The 15,361-nt window shown below is 55.0% G+C and overlaps 1 protein-coding gene across 3 annotated transcripts in view; it reads left to right on the top strand.

Moving 5' to 3' along the window:
- Positions 1-8,400, top strand: part of VWA5B1 (von Willebrand factor A domain containing 5B1) — a 29,141-nt gene extending 20,741 nt beyond the window's left edge. For all 3 annotated transcript variants that reach the window (XM_066563926.1, XM_066563925.1, XM_066563924.1), the window contains 8 exons: positions 2,227-2,437; positions 2,619-2,939; positions 3,565-3,702; positions 4,264-4,392; positions 5,378-5,452; positions 5,808-5,877; positions 6,092-6,215; positions 6,431-8,400. In XM_066563926.1, the coding sequence (XP_066420023.1) occupies positions 2,227-2,437; positions 2,619-2,939; positions 3,565-3,702; positions 4,264-4,392; positions 5,378-5,452; positions 5,808-5,877; positions 6,092-6,215; positions 6,431-7,153 (1,791 nt within the window). In that variant the 3' untranslated portion in view covers positions 7,154-8,400. The remainder of the gene's footprint in view (positions 1-2,226; positions 2,438-2,618; positions 2,940-3,564; positions 3,703-4,263; positions 4,393-5,377; positions 5,453-5,807; positions 5,878-6,091; positions 6,216-6,430) is intronic.
- The last annotated feature ends 6,961 nt before the right edge of the window (positions 8,401-15,361 follow it).

Genomic DNA, 15,361 nt, shown 5'->3' with positions numbered 1-15,361 from the left:
GGAAGGATAGGGATAGTTTTCTCTCATCCTTGGCATTGCTGGGATGCTCTGCTCTGCAATCAGCATCTGCAGGGCTAGGAGGACAGCAGCACTTGTGTTCCCATGGAAACTCAGAGCAGGGACTTTCATTTCCCCTCTTCTCTGGGTTAGAGATCACTGGGTGAGGGCTGGGAGGGGAGATGAGGGGGCAAAGGGGAAAGCAGGGCCAGGGCTCCAGAGGGAGGGATGAGACCTCTGCCCTCAGGCTACAGCAGTGAAGGTGGTGAACAGCATCAGTGACCAGGAACAAGCAGGTTTTAGGGGTACTGGCAACATTCCCTATATTGGGAAGGTCCCCAGAGCATCCTCCTGCCCTTGGTGTGCGGGCAGGGATGGAACTGACTCCCTTCTGGGAGGCAGTAAATGGTTAACAGCATGCAGCCTGCTCTTAATTAAATGCAGCCTGGTTTTGCTATCCCTCCTGCTGCCAGGGCTCCCAGCAGCTCTCCCAGCTCCCAGTCCTGCTGCCAGGGCTTGACATTTTCAGGGGTGTGAAGCCGAGCCCTCAGCTCATCTCCATGCTTGCCATGCTGGGAAGGAAAGGTCAGCACCAGCCACAGGCAGCTTAAACCCCCAGCTCCATTCCCAGCTGGCTTCCCGTGGCTGGGAGGAGAGCTCAGGCAGGAGAAGGAGCAGGTTTGGAACAGAAAGGGTCTGGCAGGATGTGTCAATATTAGCTTGGTAAATCATGCCTGGAGCCACCTGGCTCCCAGTTTTGCTGGTGGTGTCATAGAGCAACAGAATTTAGGTGGTGGTGGTGGAGGTCATATATGTCTGTCACTCAGAGAAAGTATGCTTCCATCCACCACTTTCTACCACCTCTGCTCCCTGCTGGTGATGTCCTAGGAATATAGAGTCTGTCTGTTCAGATGGGTCTTCCCACAGCCCTGGGGACAGGGATGAAACCCAGACCTTGCACAGGGGAGCATCTCTGTGGAATGTGGCACCACAGGTGCTGGAGTGGGGGATGCATGTCTCCTGAAAGTGGAGAAACAGTCTCATAAAAAAAAAAAAAGATAAAAAAAAAGAAGATAAAAAGATAAAAATTCCTTTCTCCCATCCCCTGCACCTCTCTCCTTTCGTTACTAAGCAACTGGTCCTTGATCTTTCTGTCTCTCTTCTTTTCTTTGGTTCCCAAGTAAAGTCATTAAAATGTCTGGAGGGATGAAACTCATATTTCACCTTCTGTATATCTGGGGAAGGAGCCCCTGGGGCCAGGGTCCCTTGAGGACACCCCAAGGTCTGGTGGAGGGCTTTGTCTGGGCATGGATCCCAGCCAGGGGTGGGCAGAGGGAAGGACCTGTGTGACTGCATCCCTCACAGGGGTTGGGCAGGGAGCAGATGGGATCAGAGGGCACAGAGCAGGTCCATGCATGGAGCAGACGGGATCAGAGGGCACAGAGCAGGTCCATGCATGGAGCAGATGGGATCAGAGGGCACAGAGCAGATCCATGCATGGAGCAGATGGGATCAGAGGGCACAGAGCAGGTCCATGCATGGAGCAGACGGGATCAGAGGGCACAGAGCAGGTCCATGCATGCTGCAGATGGGATCAGAGGGCACAGAGCAGATCCATGCATGGAGCAGACGGGATCAGAGGGCACAGAGCAGATCCATGGTTGGAGCAGACGGGATCAGAGGGCACAGAGCAGATCCATGCAGGGAGCAGATGGGATCAGAGGGCACAGAGCAGGTCCATGCAGGGAGCAGACGGGATCAGAGGGCACAGAGCAGGTCCATGCAGGGAGCAGACGGGATCAGAGGGCACAGAGCAGATCCATGGTTGGAGCAGATGGGATCAGAGGGCACAGAGCAGGTCCATGCATGGAGCAGATGGGATCAGAGGGCACAGAGCAGATCCATGGTTGGAGCAGACGGGATCAGAGGGCACAGAGCAGATCCATGCATGGAGCAGATGGGATCAGAGGGCACAGAGCAGGTCCATGCATGGAGCAGACGGGATCAGAGGGCACAGAGCAGGTCCATGCATGGAGCAGACGGGATCAGAGGGCACAGAGCAGATCCATGGTTGGAGCAGACGGGATCAGAGGGCACAGAGCGGGTGCATGCATGGAGCAGACGGGATCAGAGGGCACAGAGCAGGGCATGGTTGGAGCAGACGGGATCAGAGGGCACAGAGCAGGTCTGTGCCATTGGCTCCAGCCCTAACACCTGCTCTGCTCACAGCCCCTCCCGGCCATCCCGCACGGCTCTGCGGGCAGGATGCGCGGCACAGGCGCCCGGCGCCCCGCCCTGCTCCAGCACAGCTGTGTGTCCTTCTGCCACGACGCCAACCCCCCGGACGGGCTGCAGGAAGCCCCGGCGAGGGGCTTGGAAGCACTCGGTGCCATCAGGAGCCTGCACTCCTCATCGGACAGCCGGAGCCCCGGGGATGTGGGTGAGTGGGAGAGGGGGAGGCATGGCCAGCCTCACCTGTCCGTGCCGGGGTCTGGTGCCATTGCATCGCTCCCCGTGCCACCGTGTGACAGTTCGGAAGGATTAATTATGGTTTTGTGGTGCCAGTGGGGAATTCAGCTCCCAGGGAGGTGGATAATTATCCTCCTCTCCCCTCTCTGCAGAGGCTGCCCAGCATCCATCTCTCACCTTTGAGACAGAGACCTCCTCCGACTGGGAGCCCCAGGACCTGGATATCGGCGCTGCCTGCGGCTCCCCGCGCTCTTCCCCCAGGGCCCTCTGCAGGGCAGTGGTGAAGGGGCTGAGGAACAACGAGCCTGTGCAGTGGGAAGTCACGTTTGATATCCACCCTCTGTTCCGGGAGCGGGAGAGCCGCGAGGATGGTGACAAAGACGTGTGGAGTGAGACCTTCCACCACCTGGCAGCCAAGTCACTCATCCAGGACTTGGAGCAGCTCGCTGAGAGGGAGTGTGAAATCGAGCATGGTAATGCACAGCTGGCTGCAGGCAGACCCTGCCCGGCCTCGGGAGGGCTTCCCAGCAGTCTCAGCAGCCTCTGGAGTGAAAACAAAAGCTGCTGGTGATAAAATATTAGGGAATGTCTCACACAACTCCAAGATAACAGCTCCCTTCAGCCGCCTTGTGCTCTTCTGCTTCTGCAGCCTTGTTGCACATGATCATTCCTGAACTCATGTTCCTTCCCACTCCTCAGAAGCAGGGGTTGGACTTGATGGTCCTTGAGAGTCCCTTCTGACTCAGTATGTTCCATGATTCTGTGATCCCTCAGCTTCATGCATGAGGTAACATGGTTCTTTTTAAGGAGTTGGTCACTTGGAGCTGGGAAGTGGCATCCAACTCCAGCAGCAGCCACACATCACTGCCGTGGGCCACACGTGTCCCTGGGCCATGTCAACCCTGTCCTCATGAGGTGCATCTGGGCTTGTGAAACAAGAGCAGGAGCAGCAGTAGGCAGAGTTTAGAGAGATAAAGGGATACAGCCCCTGCTGGGCATGGATCCCCAGGCATGGGGGTGGGTGTGGGAGCTGGGTGTGAGGGCTGGGGGAGCCCCTGGGGCCCCTGGACTCTGACCCTGCTGTCCCTCCCGTGGCAGGGTCTGGGCGGCGGTTCCAGCTCAGCGCTGTCCACACCAGCAAGGCCTGTAACATCATCAGCAAGTACACAGCCTTCGTGCCTGTGGACCTGAGCACCAGCTCCTACCTGCCCACCCTGGTCCAGTACACCCACACAGGTAACGTGGGGCTGGCACGGGGTGGAACCTTGGCCTGGCAGGGAAGGTGTCACTGGGGAACTTCTCTCAGGGCAAAGCCTATGAAGCCACAGCACAATTTGGCACCAGACCCATACCCAAGGTTGTGGTCAAGATCTTGGTGGCACAAACCTCTTCCTATGGCCAGGGAATTGGTCTCCTCTGAGGTCTGGATACCCAGGGATGACCAGAGAATCACATAATGTTTTGGGTTGGAAGAGACCTTAAAGCTCATCCTATTCCACCCCCTGCCACCATCTCCACTACCCCAGGCTGCTCCAAGCTCTTTCCATCCTGGTCTTGGACACTTCCATGGAGGGAGCAGCCACAGCTTCTCTGGGCAACCTGTGCCAGGGCCTCACCACCCTCATATCAAAGAATTTTTTTCCAATAGCCCATCTAAGCCTACTGTCTTCCAGTTTGAAGCCATTCCTCCTTGTCCTGTCACTCCAGTTCCTGACCAAGCTCATTCTGTGGTTTCATTGCCATCATGCATGTGCCAGTCTCTCTCTAAAACTGGCCATTCTCTTCTCTCATGCCAAGGGGCAACATCCAAGCAAGGCAACCAGAGGAAACAGAAGAGTTCAGGAAACAGAAGGCATCGTGGCTCTTCCCCGGGACATCCTCAGGCAGCATGTGACCAGAATGGAGACTACGGATTGATCAGCATGAGTAAGATTGCCTGGGGTTTTATCTCCTTCCTGGTGTTAGAGATCTCAGTTGTAGCAGGCCATGGGCTGCTAGGGCCCCGTGGAGAGCAGAGGCCTAAAGATAGGAAATGCCAAGTCATGGCAAGCCCCTGTCTTCCACCTTTTGGACCCCAGCTTATCTCTCTGTAACCCCATAGGTCACTTTCCTTAACCCTGTCTTGGACAATTCTGGATCCCCCTATACCCTACATAATGGGCTGTTTTAGCCCATTCTGGTTAGAAGAGCCGTTGCTGGAACCCTTCACAGACCCCCAGTAAAGACATGGCTGTGGAACACCAAGATGGCCTTCTCCTCTTTCACCAGGATCTGCTGGTCAGCCTGCAGCACCTTAGCAAGCAAAGGAGCTGAACTCAAAAGAGCTGATAATCACTAAAGAGCTGATATCCCTTATGCTTGCTAAAGGTTGCCAGCGACTGAGAGCTGCTTGGGTTTCAGGCAGTCTGTCCCTGTAAGAGGACTGAGCTGTCCGGCCTGTGCAGCCTGCCTGGGGGCAAACCTGCTCTCAGCAGGAGGCTGGCACACTCAGTGGCTTGGGACACCTTCTCTGGTCCTTTTAAATCCTGCCTTCCCCTTTGCATACTGTGCTCACCAGACACGTGTCAGGCTGGGGCTCATCTCCTTGAAGGGAGAGGAAGCTTCGATTTCCCCCACAGCCCTGCCATGGCAGGGGTGCTGCTGGCAGTGCTTGGGAGTTAATTGGCAGCCGTAGCGTGGGTAACACGAAGGATGAAACGAGTGTAATTAGAGGCAGGGGGGATGTGAGACACTCACTTGTCACCAAATCCTCCACTAATGAAGACGAGTTGGATTGGACCTTGTCTGGCACTGTCAGAGCTGGAGCTGAATTACCAGACACCCAAAGAGGCTCATTAACCCCATCGTGCCGTGGGAGGGAAGGTGCTGGCTTTGGCTGGGTGCTGTTGCTGATGTGGTTCCTCAATTGCAGATGCTGAGGAGAGGAGCCCCTCACCCTCCAGCACCCCGTCCTTGTCTGCCTGGGAGCGCTGCCGTGGCCCTGAAGGTAGGGAAAGAGCTGCTGGCACCTCGTGCAGCTCCATCAAGTCAGTGGTTTGGGCTTCTGCTGAGTTTTGGGGAATTTTATAAAAATTTATTACCTAAAACTAGGCTTGTGAGCACAGGGCTGGACTCATTCTGAGGTGCAAAGGATGGAACTTGATGTGACTTTTGGTAAAAATCTCCCCCAGGTTCATTTTTAAAAGGTATAGGAATTTTTATTATCCATATAGGAAAAATGAGGCAAGGGGAGAGGAGGAGTTTTGCCAAAGATTCAGCAGCCAAACAAGCCAGGACCTTGACTCTGCTCCCTTTTGCTCCCCTGTAGCACCTTGTAAACCCAGCACTGTGTTTCTCCCCAGGGCCTCTCCACAGCCTGTCTGCTTCCTCTGCACAAGCCCAAAAATCCATTGAGAGGCTCTTTGCTGCCAGGTATGAGCCAGCTCGACCTTCCTCTGACCTCAGCAGGTGCCTTCCACCTGTGTGGGTCTGATGTGAACACAAGCCAGGGGGAGAGGAGGGACCCAAGGAGCTGGAGCTGGGGCTAAGTGTGGTGCCAATGTCTGGGGAGCAGGGATGGTTTGGAGGGGAGGGTGGGTGTCAGGATGAGCACAGAGGTCACAGACACCTTTTCATCCTTTCACAGGCTGACCCTCAATAAAACCATGCTGCTGGTTCGAGCTGCCAAAGGCTTCATGAGTAAATCTCCAAGCAGAGGGAGCAAAGCCAGCTCTGAGGGTGACAGTGAGAGCGTGGACTACCTTCCCCTGGTGAGCAGCTCCTCCCTGGGTCTTGTTGGGGTTGTGTGGTCACTGCAGGGGAGCAGAGGAGGATCCCCCCAAATCTTCCTCCTGCTACCTCTGACAACCACGTCCAGTGACCTGCTCAGAGATGGAGAGCTGTTTCACCCATACATGCCTTTTTCCTGAGCTACCCACAAGTGATTGGTGCCAGAGCTTCCCTTTGTGCCCACCATCCCTTGCAGGTGTCCCTGCAGCTGGCCTGCGGTGCCTTCCTTCTGAATTCAGCCTTCTGCGACGCCGTCAACATCCCCATGGAGAAGCTGAAGTGGACGTCGCCCTTCGCCTGCCACCGCCTGTCCCTCAGCCCCTCCGGCTCCTACAGCAGCAAGAGGAACAGCTCCTCCTCCTCGGAGCACAAACCCCTGAACTGCCCCCAGCAGCTGCTGGTCCCCAGCGGGCAGGGGAAGGGCCCCACCACTGCAGACCTGGCAGGGGGAGCAGTGCTGAGGAACGCGGGCCGCCCTCGGCACCTGTCGGGCAGCGCTGCCGAGAGCATCTCCAGAGCCCTGAGAGCCGAGCAGGAGCAGGAGCTGCGCCCCCCGGCCATCACCATCCGCAGCTTCTCCTCCCCCGCCGGCAGCGGCAGCGGCTGGGACACCGAGGGCGGCTCGGAGCTCCAGGCTGTGCTCTCAGACGTGGAGCTGCAGCAGCAGACGGAGCCCGAGGGGATGCTGTGGGCCACGGCTGTGGCCCTGGCCTGGCTGGAGCACAGCTCAGCTTCTTACTTCATCGAGTGGGAGCTGGTGGCTGCCAAAGCCAGCCTGTGGCTGAGCGGGCAGGACTTCCCCGAGGGATCCAGCCTGGCCACGGTGAAAGCTGCAGCCCAGCAGCTCTTTGTGCTGCTCCGTCACTGGGATGAGAACCTGGAGTTCAACCTGCTGTGCTACAACCCAGGCAGTGTGTAAGAGGAGGAGGAGGGAGGCTTGGGCAGATTACTGAGGGCACAGGAGCAGGGATCTATCCTTAAGGAAATGCCTCCAAGGAGCTCAACTCCTCTGCTGCAGGGATGTGTGTGTTTATTAGAGCAAACCCTGCACACACAGCAGCCTGGGCTAAATCCTGCACTCAGCAGTCAGGATTTTGCCCTGGAAGGGAACCTACCACTGCCTGCAGTAGATGCTTTTTATTTTCAGCTACAGCAGTTCCCTCTGATTCTGGTTTCTTCTGGTCCAAACCCAGTTTCCAGGGCAGATCTTGTGGCCTGCTCCACTTTCCCTGTCCTTGCTTAGATGCGTCTTCCCAGCTCTGAATCACTGCCAAGCCCCCACTGCAGCCCCTCAGCCCCAAATCCCTGCTTTCCTGAGGCTCCTGCCTGGCTCCTGCCATCTCAGATGGCTTTCAGAGAAGGCAAAGTCTGACAACATGCTCATCTCATGGATAAAAGGGAATCTGGGCTGGGAATGAGCATGTGAAGAGCGGCCCCGCTGTCACAGCCAGGAGGATCGAGCCCAGCCAGGCCAGTTGGAGGCTGGGACCAAACCCCATCGCATCCACACAGTGCTGGGCTCCTTCAGGCTCTCTGCAATCCCAGCAGGAGTTTGTGAGATCCCTTGCAGCCAACGTGTGCCTTTGGAGCTTCACAGGCAGAGCCAGGGTGCCCGGGATTGAAGGATCAAGTGCCTCCAGAGGGAGTTGTGTGCCACTGTCTCCCGTGGAGCCCGTCTGGAACCCACTGCCTTCTGCTCCCTCCCTTGGCATGTAGCAGCCTTGTCCCAGCAGGCTTCTGTCTTGTGTCTGTGTGTCTGGGGGTGACACAGGAGAGAAACCTGTGCTGGGGACCATGAGCACCCCTCTGGTGTCTGCTCTGGTGTCACCTCTCCAAGGTCCCCAGGACCATGAGCATCTCTCTGGTGTCTGCTCTCAGTGTGGCCTCTCTGGGATCCCCAGGATTATCCTTCTGCTCTCTGCTCTGGTTTCACCTCTCTTGGGTCTCCAGGAGCTTCCCTCTGGTCTCTGCTCTCAGTGTCAGCTCTCTGGGTTCCCCAGAATCTCGAGCACCTCTCCAGTGTCTGCTTTGATGTCCCCTCTCTGAGGGCCCCAGTGTGGCAATGCTCAGTGCTGCTGCAGGTTTGCCGGCCGGGTGCGTCAGCACAGTCGTGTTCTCTGTTGTTGCAGAAGTGTTGTTGTCCCAGTAAATCACAGCCTGCTCTAATTCCCAGTGTGAATCCTTTGTTTTGGGGTGGGTTCTTGGTGGGTTTCCCTGGGGCCACCCCAGCTGGTTGGAGCACTGAGTGACTGTTCAGTAAAATACCCCCAAAACAACCCCGTGATGATTTAGTGTGCGAGTCTGGGTTTCAGATGGGATAAGGAGCTTCCTTCCAGTTTTGGGGAGTTGTGTTTTGCAAACCCTGGATTGCACAGCATTTGGTGAACTGATGCATCCAGGATTTTAAAACCCAGGGGAAATTTGGTTTGATTATTCTCTGAGGCAGAGATGGAGCTGAGAAATCTGCTGTCTTTCTTTGCATAGTTTAACCTGTCACCTTGGTCAGTGCAAGGAAACAGAAATCCTGCCTTCATCCCACATCATCCTAATTAGTGTTGTAATCACAGGAATTGATAAAGCAGCCATTGTGTTTTCCAATCCAAAGCAGGACATGGGAGCTCTGCCATCCCTTATTTTCCCCTGGGCAAGCAAGGACCCCCTTGGATGCCCCCCTGCTTTTGGTGACCTCTCTATCTCTACATATATCACATAAAATAGACACTTCTAGCCCAGTTTCCTCCCTCTGGACTCCATCTCGGGGGATGGAGCAGATCTCCCAAGAAGGGAGTTGGTGCCTCCAGCCCCAACATCTCCAGAGGCCCCCTCAGAGCACCCTCTTGGCATCTAAGGGGATTTCACCCCAGTATTTTCCTTCAAGAAGGGCACTCCGGTGCTGTTGCCGGGGTGACCGCAAGTGCCTTATTAAGAGAAATTAGTTTGAATACAGTTGTCAGCCGTGGCTTAATAAATAACCCCCTAATGCTGTGTAAATAAACATTTGCATGCAGCATCTGCACGGGAAGGGAGAGACGTCCCATCCCGGGCAGCCTCGTGCCAAGAGCGGTTTTGGGGAGAGAACTGGCCAAGTTGGGGTTATGGCGAGACCCCGCAGAGACCCCTCCGTGTCCCCCTGCCCCGTCCCACCCGCCGTGGGGAGGTTTTGCTGCCGAGCTCCGCTCCCGCCGGGGCCGCGCTCCTCCTCCGCAGGGACTCATTAGCCGGGAACCGGAGGAGCCTTTTCGTGCTTTGAAGGGTTATGAAATCTGAAGGAGAGGGGGAGGACGGGAGAGCTTAAAAAAGAGCCGTCGTGTCCCCCCCCGCCCCACGAGCCAGCCGTCGCTGCCGAAGGAAAAGGGCTGGCAGCCGCTCCAGCACAGATTGCGCCTCTGCCCCGTCCCCCCGCCAACCTGCCGCCGACGGGCGATGCCGCGGCGTGGAGAACTTCGCTAGAAAACGACATTTTAAACAGAATTTGCCGTGTTTGGTGTGCGTGTGTCCCAATGCTGAGAGGGGAGTGGGGGGCAGAGGCCAGGCTGCCATCCAGGGACTGCTTCAATGCCTTCAGCTCCCGATCTCTACAAATTGGTGCAACATCCACCTGCAATGCTGGGGAGGGGTGCGAGCCCACCAAACCAACCCTCACCCCCAAAACCTGAACCAGGGAGCAGCGTGGGGCTGCCTTGTGTTAACTACAAAATAGTTTTGCTTCGGGCATGTCTTTGGCTTTGATTTTCTCCATCCCAGGACCCCGGGCATGCCGGCGGGGGATGCAGCCAGTTGGTGCCGTGGGCTCCATCACTCCTGAAATAGAGCCCAGGGGCAGCTTTTGGGTGTCGGAGGCATCTGAGTGAAGTCATGTGGATGTTATGCAAGACTTGATGATAGGTTGTAAACAGCTATTAAAGTGATTGACAGGCCCAGGACGAAGTTTTGAGGGGGGGAAGAAAGGGGAAAGATGAGTAATAATGATTAAAATAATTATCAAATCGAGACGTTCCTTGAATTAAGGGAAAGTTTTGTGAGGAAGGAGGAAGATGAAGAAATCACGTTTGAGCACTTCCCTGAGCTGGGAGTTGGGAGGATGGGGCAGATACTGAGCATATAAAGTTTGGAAGGGAGGGTTTTGCATCTTTAAAACCAGCTAAAAAAGCAATTTCAGCAGAAATTTGGTGCATTTGGGTTCACTGAGTGCTGCTGGGTGCCTGCATCCCCAAAACCCAAGGGCTGAGCAACCCAAGGAGAGCAGCCCTGAGTTAATTAGGAGAAACAAGCAGATTATGGGGAAGACAGCTTCTATTTATATATAAATACTCCAGTAATCAGCAGTGAAGGGCAAGGAAATCCAATAGAAATATGTGACTGTTTAAGAAGCTTTCTGAGCAAAACGTTACACAATCAGTCGCATTTGCCTGGGTCTCGCTCCAAGTCCCAAGAAATTAAGGGGAAAAAAAGAGTGACCCTGAGCAGAAGGAAGGAGAAGGGATTTGTAGAAGCTTCTGCCCATCAGATAAGGGGGAATCTCAGGAGCCTAAATGGAGATGTCAAGGGTGCCAGCAGCTCGCTGTGGCCCCAAGCCCCCCAGCTTTGCCCCCAGAACCAGCGAGCTCCACACCTCACAATGCTGGGGGTTAATGGGGAAGTGCAGTCATGTACAGGTGAATTTCACTCAGAAAAAAGATGCCTGGAGCTTCTCTGTGTTCCCAGGGTGCTGCTGTCAGTGGGTGCTGACACGGAGCAGAAATAGCTGTGGCCGCCCCTCGATTTCACACATCGCCCTCGCTCCTCCCGCGGCTCTGCCTCACCCCAGCACAACACAGACTCTGGGGGGGCTTCGGGGCTGCCACACGTGTCCTCTGCTGAGAATCACCTCAACAATGGTTTTCAGAGGCAATCAGATGGTTGGATGCTCACCTTGGGGCTTGGAGTTCTCTAAGCACCTGGGGCTCGTGTCCTTTTGTGTTGTTTCCCCTCCCAGGGCAGCTGCACTGAGATTTTGGGATTTGTTATCCTGAAGGCAATAAAAGGCCTGAGGCTGAGGTTTGGGGGGTGTCTCAGAGGAGGGATGGGTGCAGAGCTGGAGTATCTGACCCTGCCAGTGAGCTGGTTGTCCCAGTGTTGTGCCTTTGGGGTGGCAGCTGTTCCCATAGAGTCATTCCCTATACAAAGAAGGAGGATGGAAATGTTTCCCCTTGCCCGCAAGGAAGCAGCATCACTGCCCAAGGGTCACTGGTGAGTGTTTGCTGCAGCTCTGGGTGTGCCTGTGGCTTTGCAGTGTGGGTTTCTGGGGTTGTATTTAAATCAGGAGAATCAGCCCCTCTTGTGCAATGACCTTTTCTGGTTTTCTCTTTCTGTGCCACCTGTAAAGTTACCTTTGCTATGGGAAGTTTGTGCTGGGCTGGGATGCACATGAGTCCTGCAGGTGCTTGTGCCCTCCATGTGCAGCCTCTTGGGGAGGTCCCTTTTAATTGTTAAAATAATTAAATCTCCTCAAGACACAGAGATGATATTGCTTATACTTAAAAAGCCAAGCTAGAGGTTTGTGGGCTTCTCTGCTCATTAAATTAGAGGATTTCTTCACTTTTTGTTGTGGTTTTTAATCCTTTCTTTGCACTGGGCAGAAAAACAAGGGATGTGGGTTGTGGGATGGGAAGGAGTTGGAGTCAAAACATCAGCCCCAGTACAGTGAGGACAGCACCTAGGAATCCTGGAAAGGAAGCCTGTAAAGGGTGTAAATCCCCTGGGAAAGGTGACTTGGTTGGCATTGCAGGATCTTAAAACCCTCTCTGGCCATGTGCTCATTGACAGCCGTGGAGCTGAGCCAGATCCATGCACCACGGTGGGCATGAACACCGTGGTTTAGGGCACGGACACCGTGGTTTAGGGCATGAACAAAGTGGTTTAGGGTGAGCTGCCCTGTGCCAAACTCCCAGGGGTTGGCCAAAGGCACCCTGGGTGCTGATGGGTGCTGGTTTGAAGGCAGTGCTCGTTCCCCCCAGAGCAGGACTGGGAGCTGAGGGCTGATGCTGACCCATGGGTGTCCTGCTCCACAGAGGCTCCCTGGGAGCCCAAGCCCCACAAGATGCTTCCCTCACACCTGCTTGGTTAAAAGGCTTTTTAAAATGGTTTTCCCCTGGGACTAACCCCATTTCCAGGCCTGGAAGTGGCAGCAGGTGAGTATTGGATGCCACAGGGCTGGTGTGCAGGCTGCTCGCTGGCTTTGGGGGTTCTGGCAGCCTTTTTATGGCTGTTAAGGGTTGAATTCCTGCTGTTTTCAGTCTATCCACAAGGGCGGTGAAGGGATGGGGCCAGTCTGCTGCATGCAGGGGGTTGTGTCACCTGGTTTAGGAGTGGCTGCAGGATGCCCTGCTCCAGACCCGCGGCACTCGCCGGTGGGATCCGGGCTCTGGCCAGGGATCCCATCGCAGGCGTGGCTCGGGGCCGCGGCTCCCGCTCACTTCTCCTCTCTCCTTGAGGCTGCACTGGCTGCTGCCGCTTATGCAAGCGCCGGGAGCCTTGTGTAACCGTGCCGCAGGAGGGCACGGCCGCGGGTGGGGGCGAGGCCCCGCCGGCATCCGCACGCCTGGAGCATCCCTGTCCGGGCTCTCCCTCCCGATCACTCCCCAGGCGTGCGCTTCCCCGGCGTTCAGGACTGTGGGATGGATGGATGCTCTGGGGTCTCGTGGCTGTTTGCTCCTGGCCGGAGCCAGGGAAGGGTGCAGCAGAGCTCCTGGTGCCCAGCTGGGAATAAACTGGGAATGCTGATACCCCTGGAATGGGTGGACAGGATCCATGCCTGGCAGGGGTGGGGGGATGGGGGCAGCTCCCCGGTGTCCCTGAAAGGGCTGTCCTGGGTTTGTGTCAGGCCACGGCTCAGCTCAGCCTCCCTTCGCTCCCGAGGGCCTGAGTTGCAAAGTGATTTTCTGTACCAAAACCTATTTTTTGCTGCTCATGGGGTCCCCCCGAGCTCCCTCCTCATTCCTGCTTCCCAGCACCTGCTGCCGATCGGGGGCTGAACCTGTTGCTATGGAAACTGGTTATGGATGCTGATGATGCTGCCAGGGTCTCATCCTGATCCTGCCTTTCCCCTTTCCTTACCCTGTGGCTCAGGGATGGTGCTCTAACCTGGGATGAGGCTGGGATCAACCTGGAGAATCCCAGGAGGTCAAACACCGTGGGGGGTTCAACCCAGCTGTAAATAATAAGGGGAGTTCCACCCCCGTGCATTTGTCCAGATCCAGTGGGAATAACCAAGAGCAGCTTTCCCAAGGCACCTCCCCCAAACTCAGCCATCTCTTGAGGTTTCCCCCACTCTGGGGATGCTGTGGCTTCGAAAGGGCTGGGGCTGGATTGCACCCAGGTGGGAACTGAGTCTCATCCCAGCTCCACCAGCACCCTCTGCCCTCCATGTGGTGTCCCAGAGGGAGGCTTCATCCCACCTGGGCAGGCTCTGCTCTGTGTTGGCTTCCCTTGTCTGTGACCCGTGGGAATTGGTGCTTCAGGTTTAAAACGATGCTAAGCTGAGAAAATACTAATTAATTAGAGCTAGCTGGAAAATCCCAAGTGCTTCCTTGACGTGGCATCAGCAAGAACTTCCTGTGTGTGTGTGTGTTTCCCCCTCCAAAAATACGTATTTTAAAAAACACTTTAAATACTTCACTGGTCCCTAGGCCTGGCTTTTGTGGGATACTGGTGTGTCCAGCCCTTGTGGAACCACCAGGAACTGGGGGGCTTGAAGGGGCTGCTGCAGGCTGAGCCCCACCACATGTCTCTTAGTCACAGAGTATTTATTTATATTTGAGCAGGTTTGGAGCAAAAATGGGAAACAGGAGTTGTGGGGGGGACACAAACAGGCTGCACCGGCTGCCCGGGCTGAGTCAGAGCTGGATCAGCCCCATCTCCACACCCGTGACTCACCGCGGGTATTTTGGAGTCTTGTGTCACATGGCCTGTTTGGGGTTTATTTCTGCCGTTTGGTTATTTTCCTTTATTTTCTTTTATTCCCCCCACCCTGAGAAGGGGCTGGTGCTTTGAGCTGTGTGCACACACAGCTCCAGGGACTCTGAGATGTTCCCACTTTGCTCCCCTTTGCCCCTGGGAAAGGGTGGGACCCCTGCAAAGGAAAGGGCTTGTGCGGGTGTCACATTTATCTCTGCAAAAATTATATATATATACCATTGTATGTATTATATAATACCATATATATTACATAATATTATATAGTATTATATAATGTAATACTATATATATTAATAATTGAGGTGTTGTAGCATGGAGAGGAGCCCAAATTCCTCTGGTTTTCTTCTTATTCCTCCACGTTCCTGGTGTTGCATTACCAACATGAATTTAACAGGGCAATTTCTATCACAAGCACATCCTGTCAAAACTCAGGGGAGGAATTGTCTTGGAAAAATCTGTGGCAGGGAATCTTCTTCCAAAGCCAGTGAGGCTGGGAACTGAGGCAGCCCAGAGGAGGCAGTGCCCATTCTCACCTGCTCACCAAGGGTCTGAAAATACCCAAATGTGAGGCAGCACAGACATCCAACCTCCAAAAAATACAGTTCCTCTCCCAAACACTGACTGTTTGTCTGGGAAGGCTTTGGCCAGGTTGCAGAGCCTGATGCTGTTCTCAGGTTTGGGTTTTATCTGAGCACCTGCTGCTGCATTCGGCTGCAGCTGGAAATTCTCTGTTTTTTGGGTGAGGTGTCTCCCACTTGTTATTGTCATGCAACAGTTTGACACCTGGAGCAGTGTGTAAATGAAGATGTCTGATGTTTCCCTTCTAAGTGGGAATGGCTGTTTAGAATATCCTAGAAAATTTTAACTCCAGGCAAAATGAAAATGAGGAGCCTGGGGAGGCAGGCAGCTCCACTCCCAGGCTCTCTGAGGCAGCAGCAGCAGGGATCTAGGGATTTTCTTGCAGAACATTCCCAAGGTAAGGAATGCCACATCATGGGAGTGTCTTCTTGACCCCTCATGAAATTCCTGGTGAGCCCAGGAAGGATGCTGCACGTGGGGCAGCATTTCCCTGTCCTCTGGAGATGTTTAGCTTGGGGTAGGACACACAAAATTCCCACCAGTGCTCAGCACAAGTCTGGGCAGCTGAGTGGCTTGACCAGATTTGGGAAAA

Source organism: Molothrus aeneus, chromosome 21, assembly GCF_037042795.1.
Source record: "Molothrus aeneus isolate 106 chromosome 21, BPBGC_Maene_1.0, whole genome shotgun sequence".
NCBI lineage: Eukaryota > Metazoa > Chordata > Aves > Passeriformes > Icteridae > Molothrus > Molothrus aeneus.
This window is presented reverse-complemented; position numbering and strand designations above follow the sequence as displayed.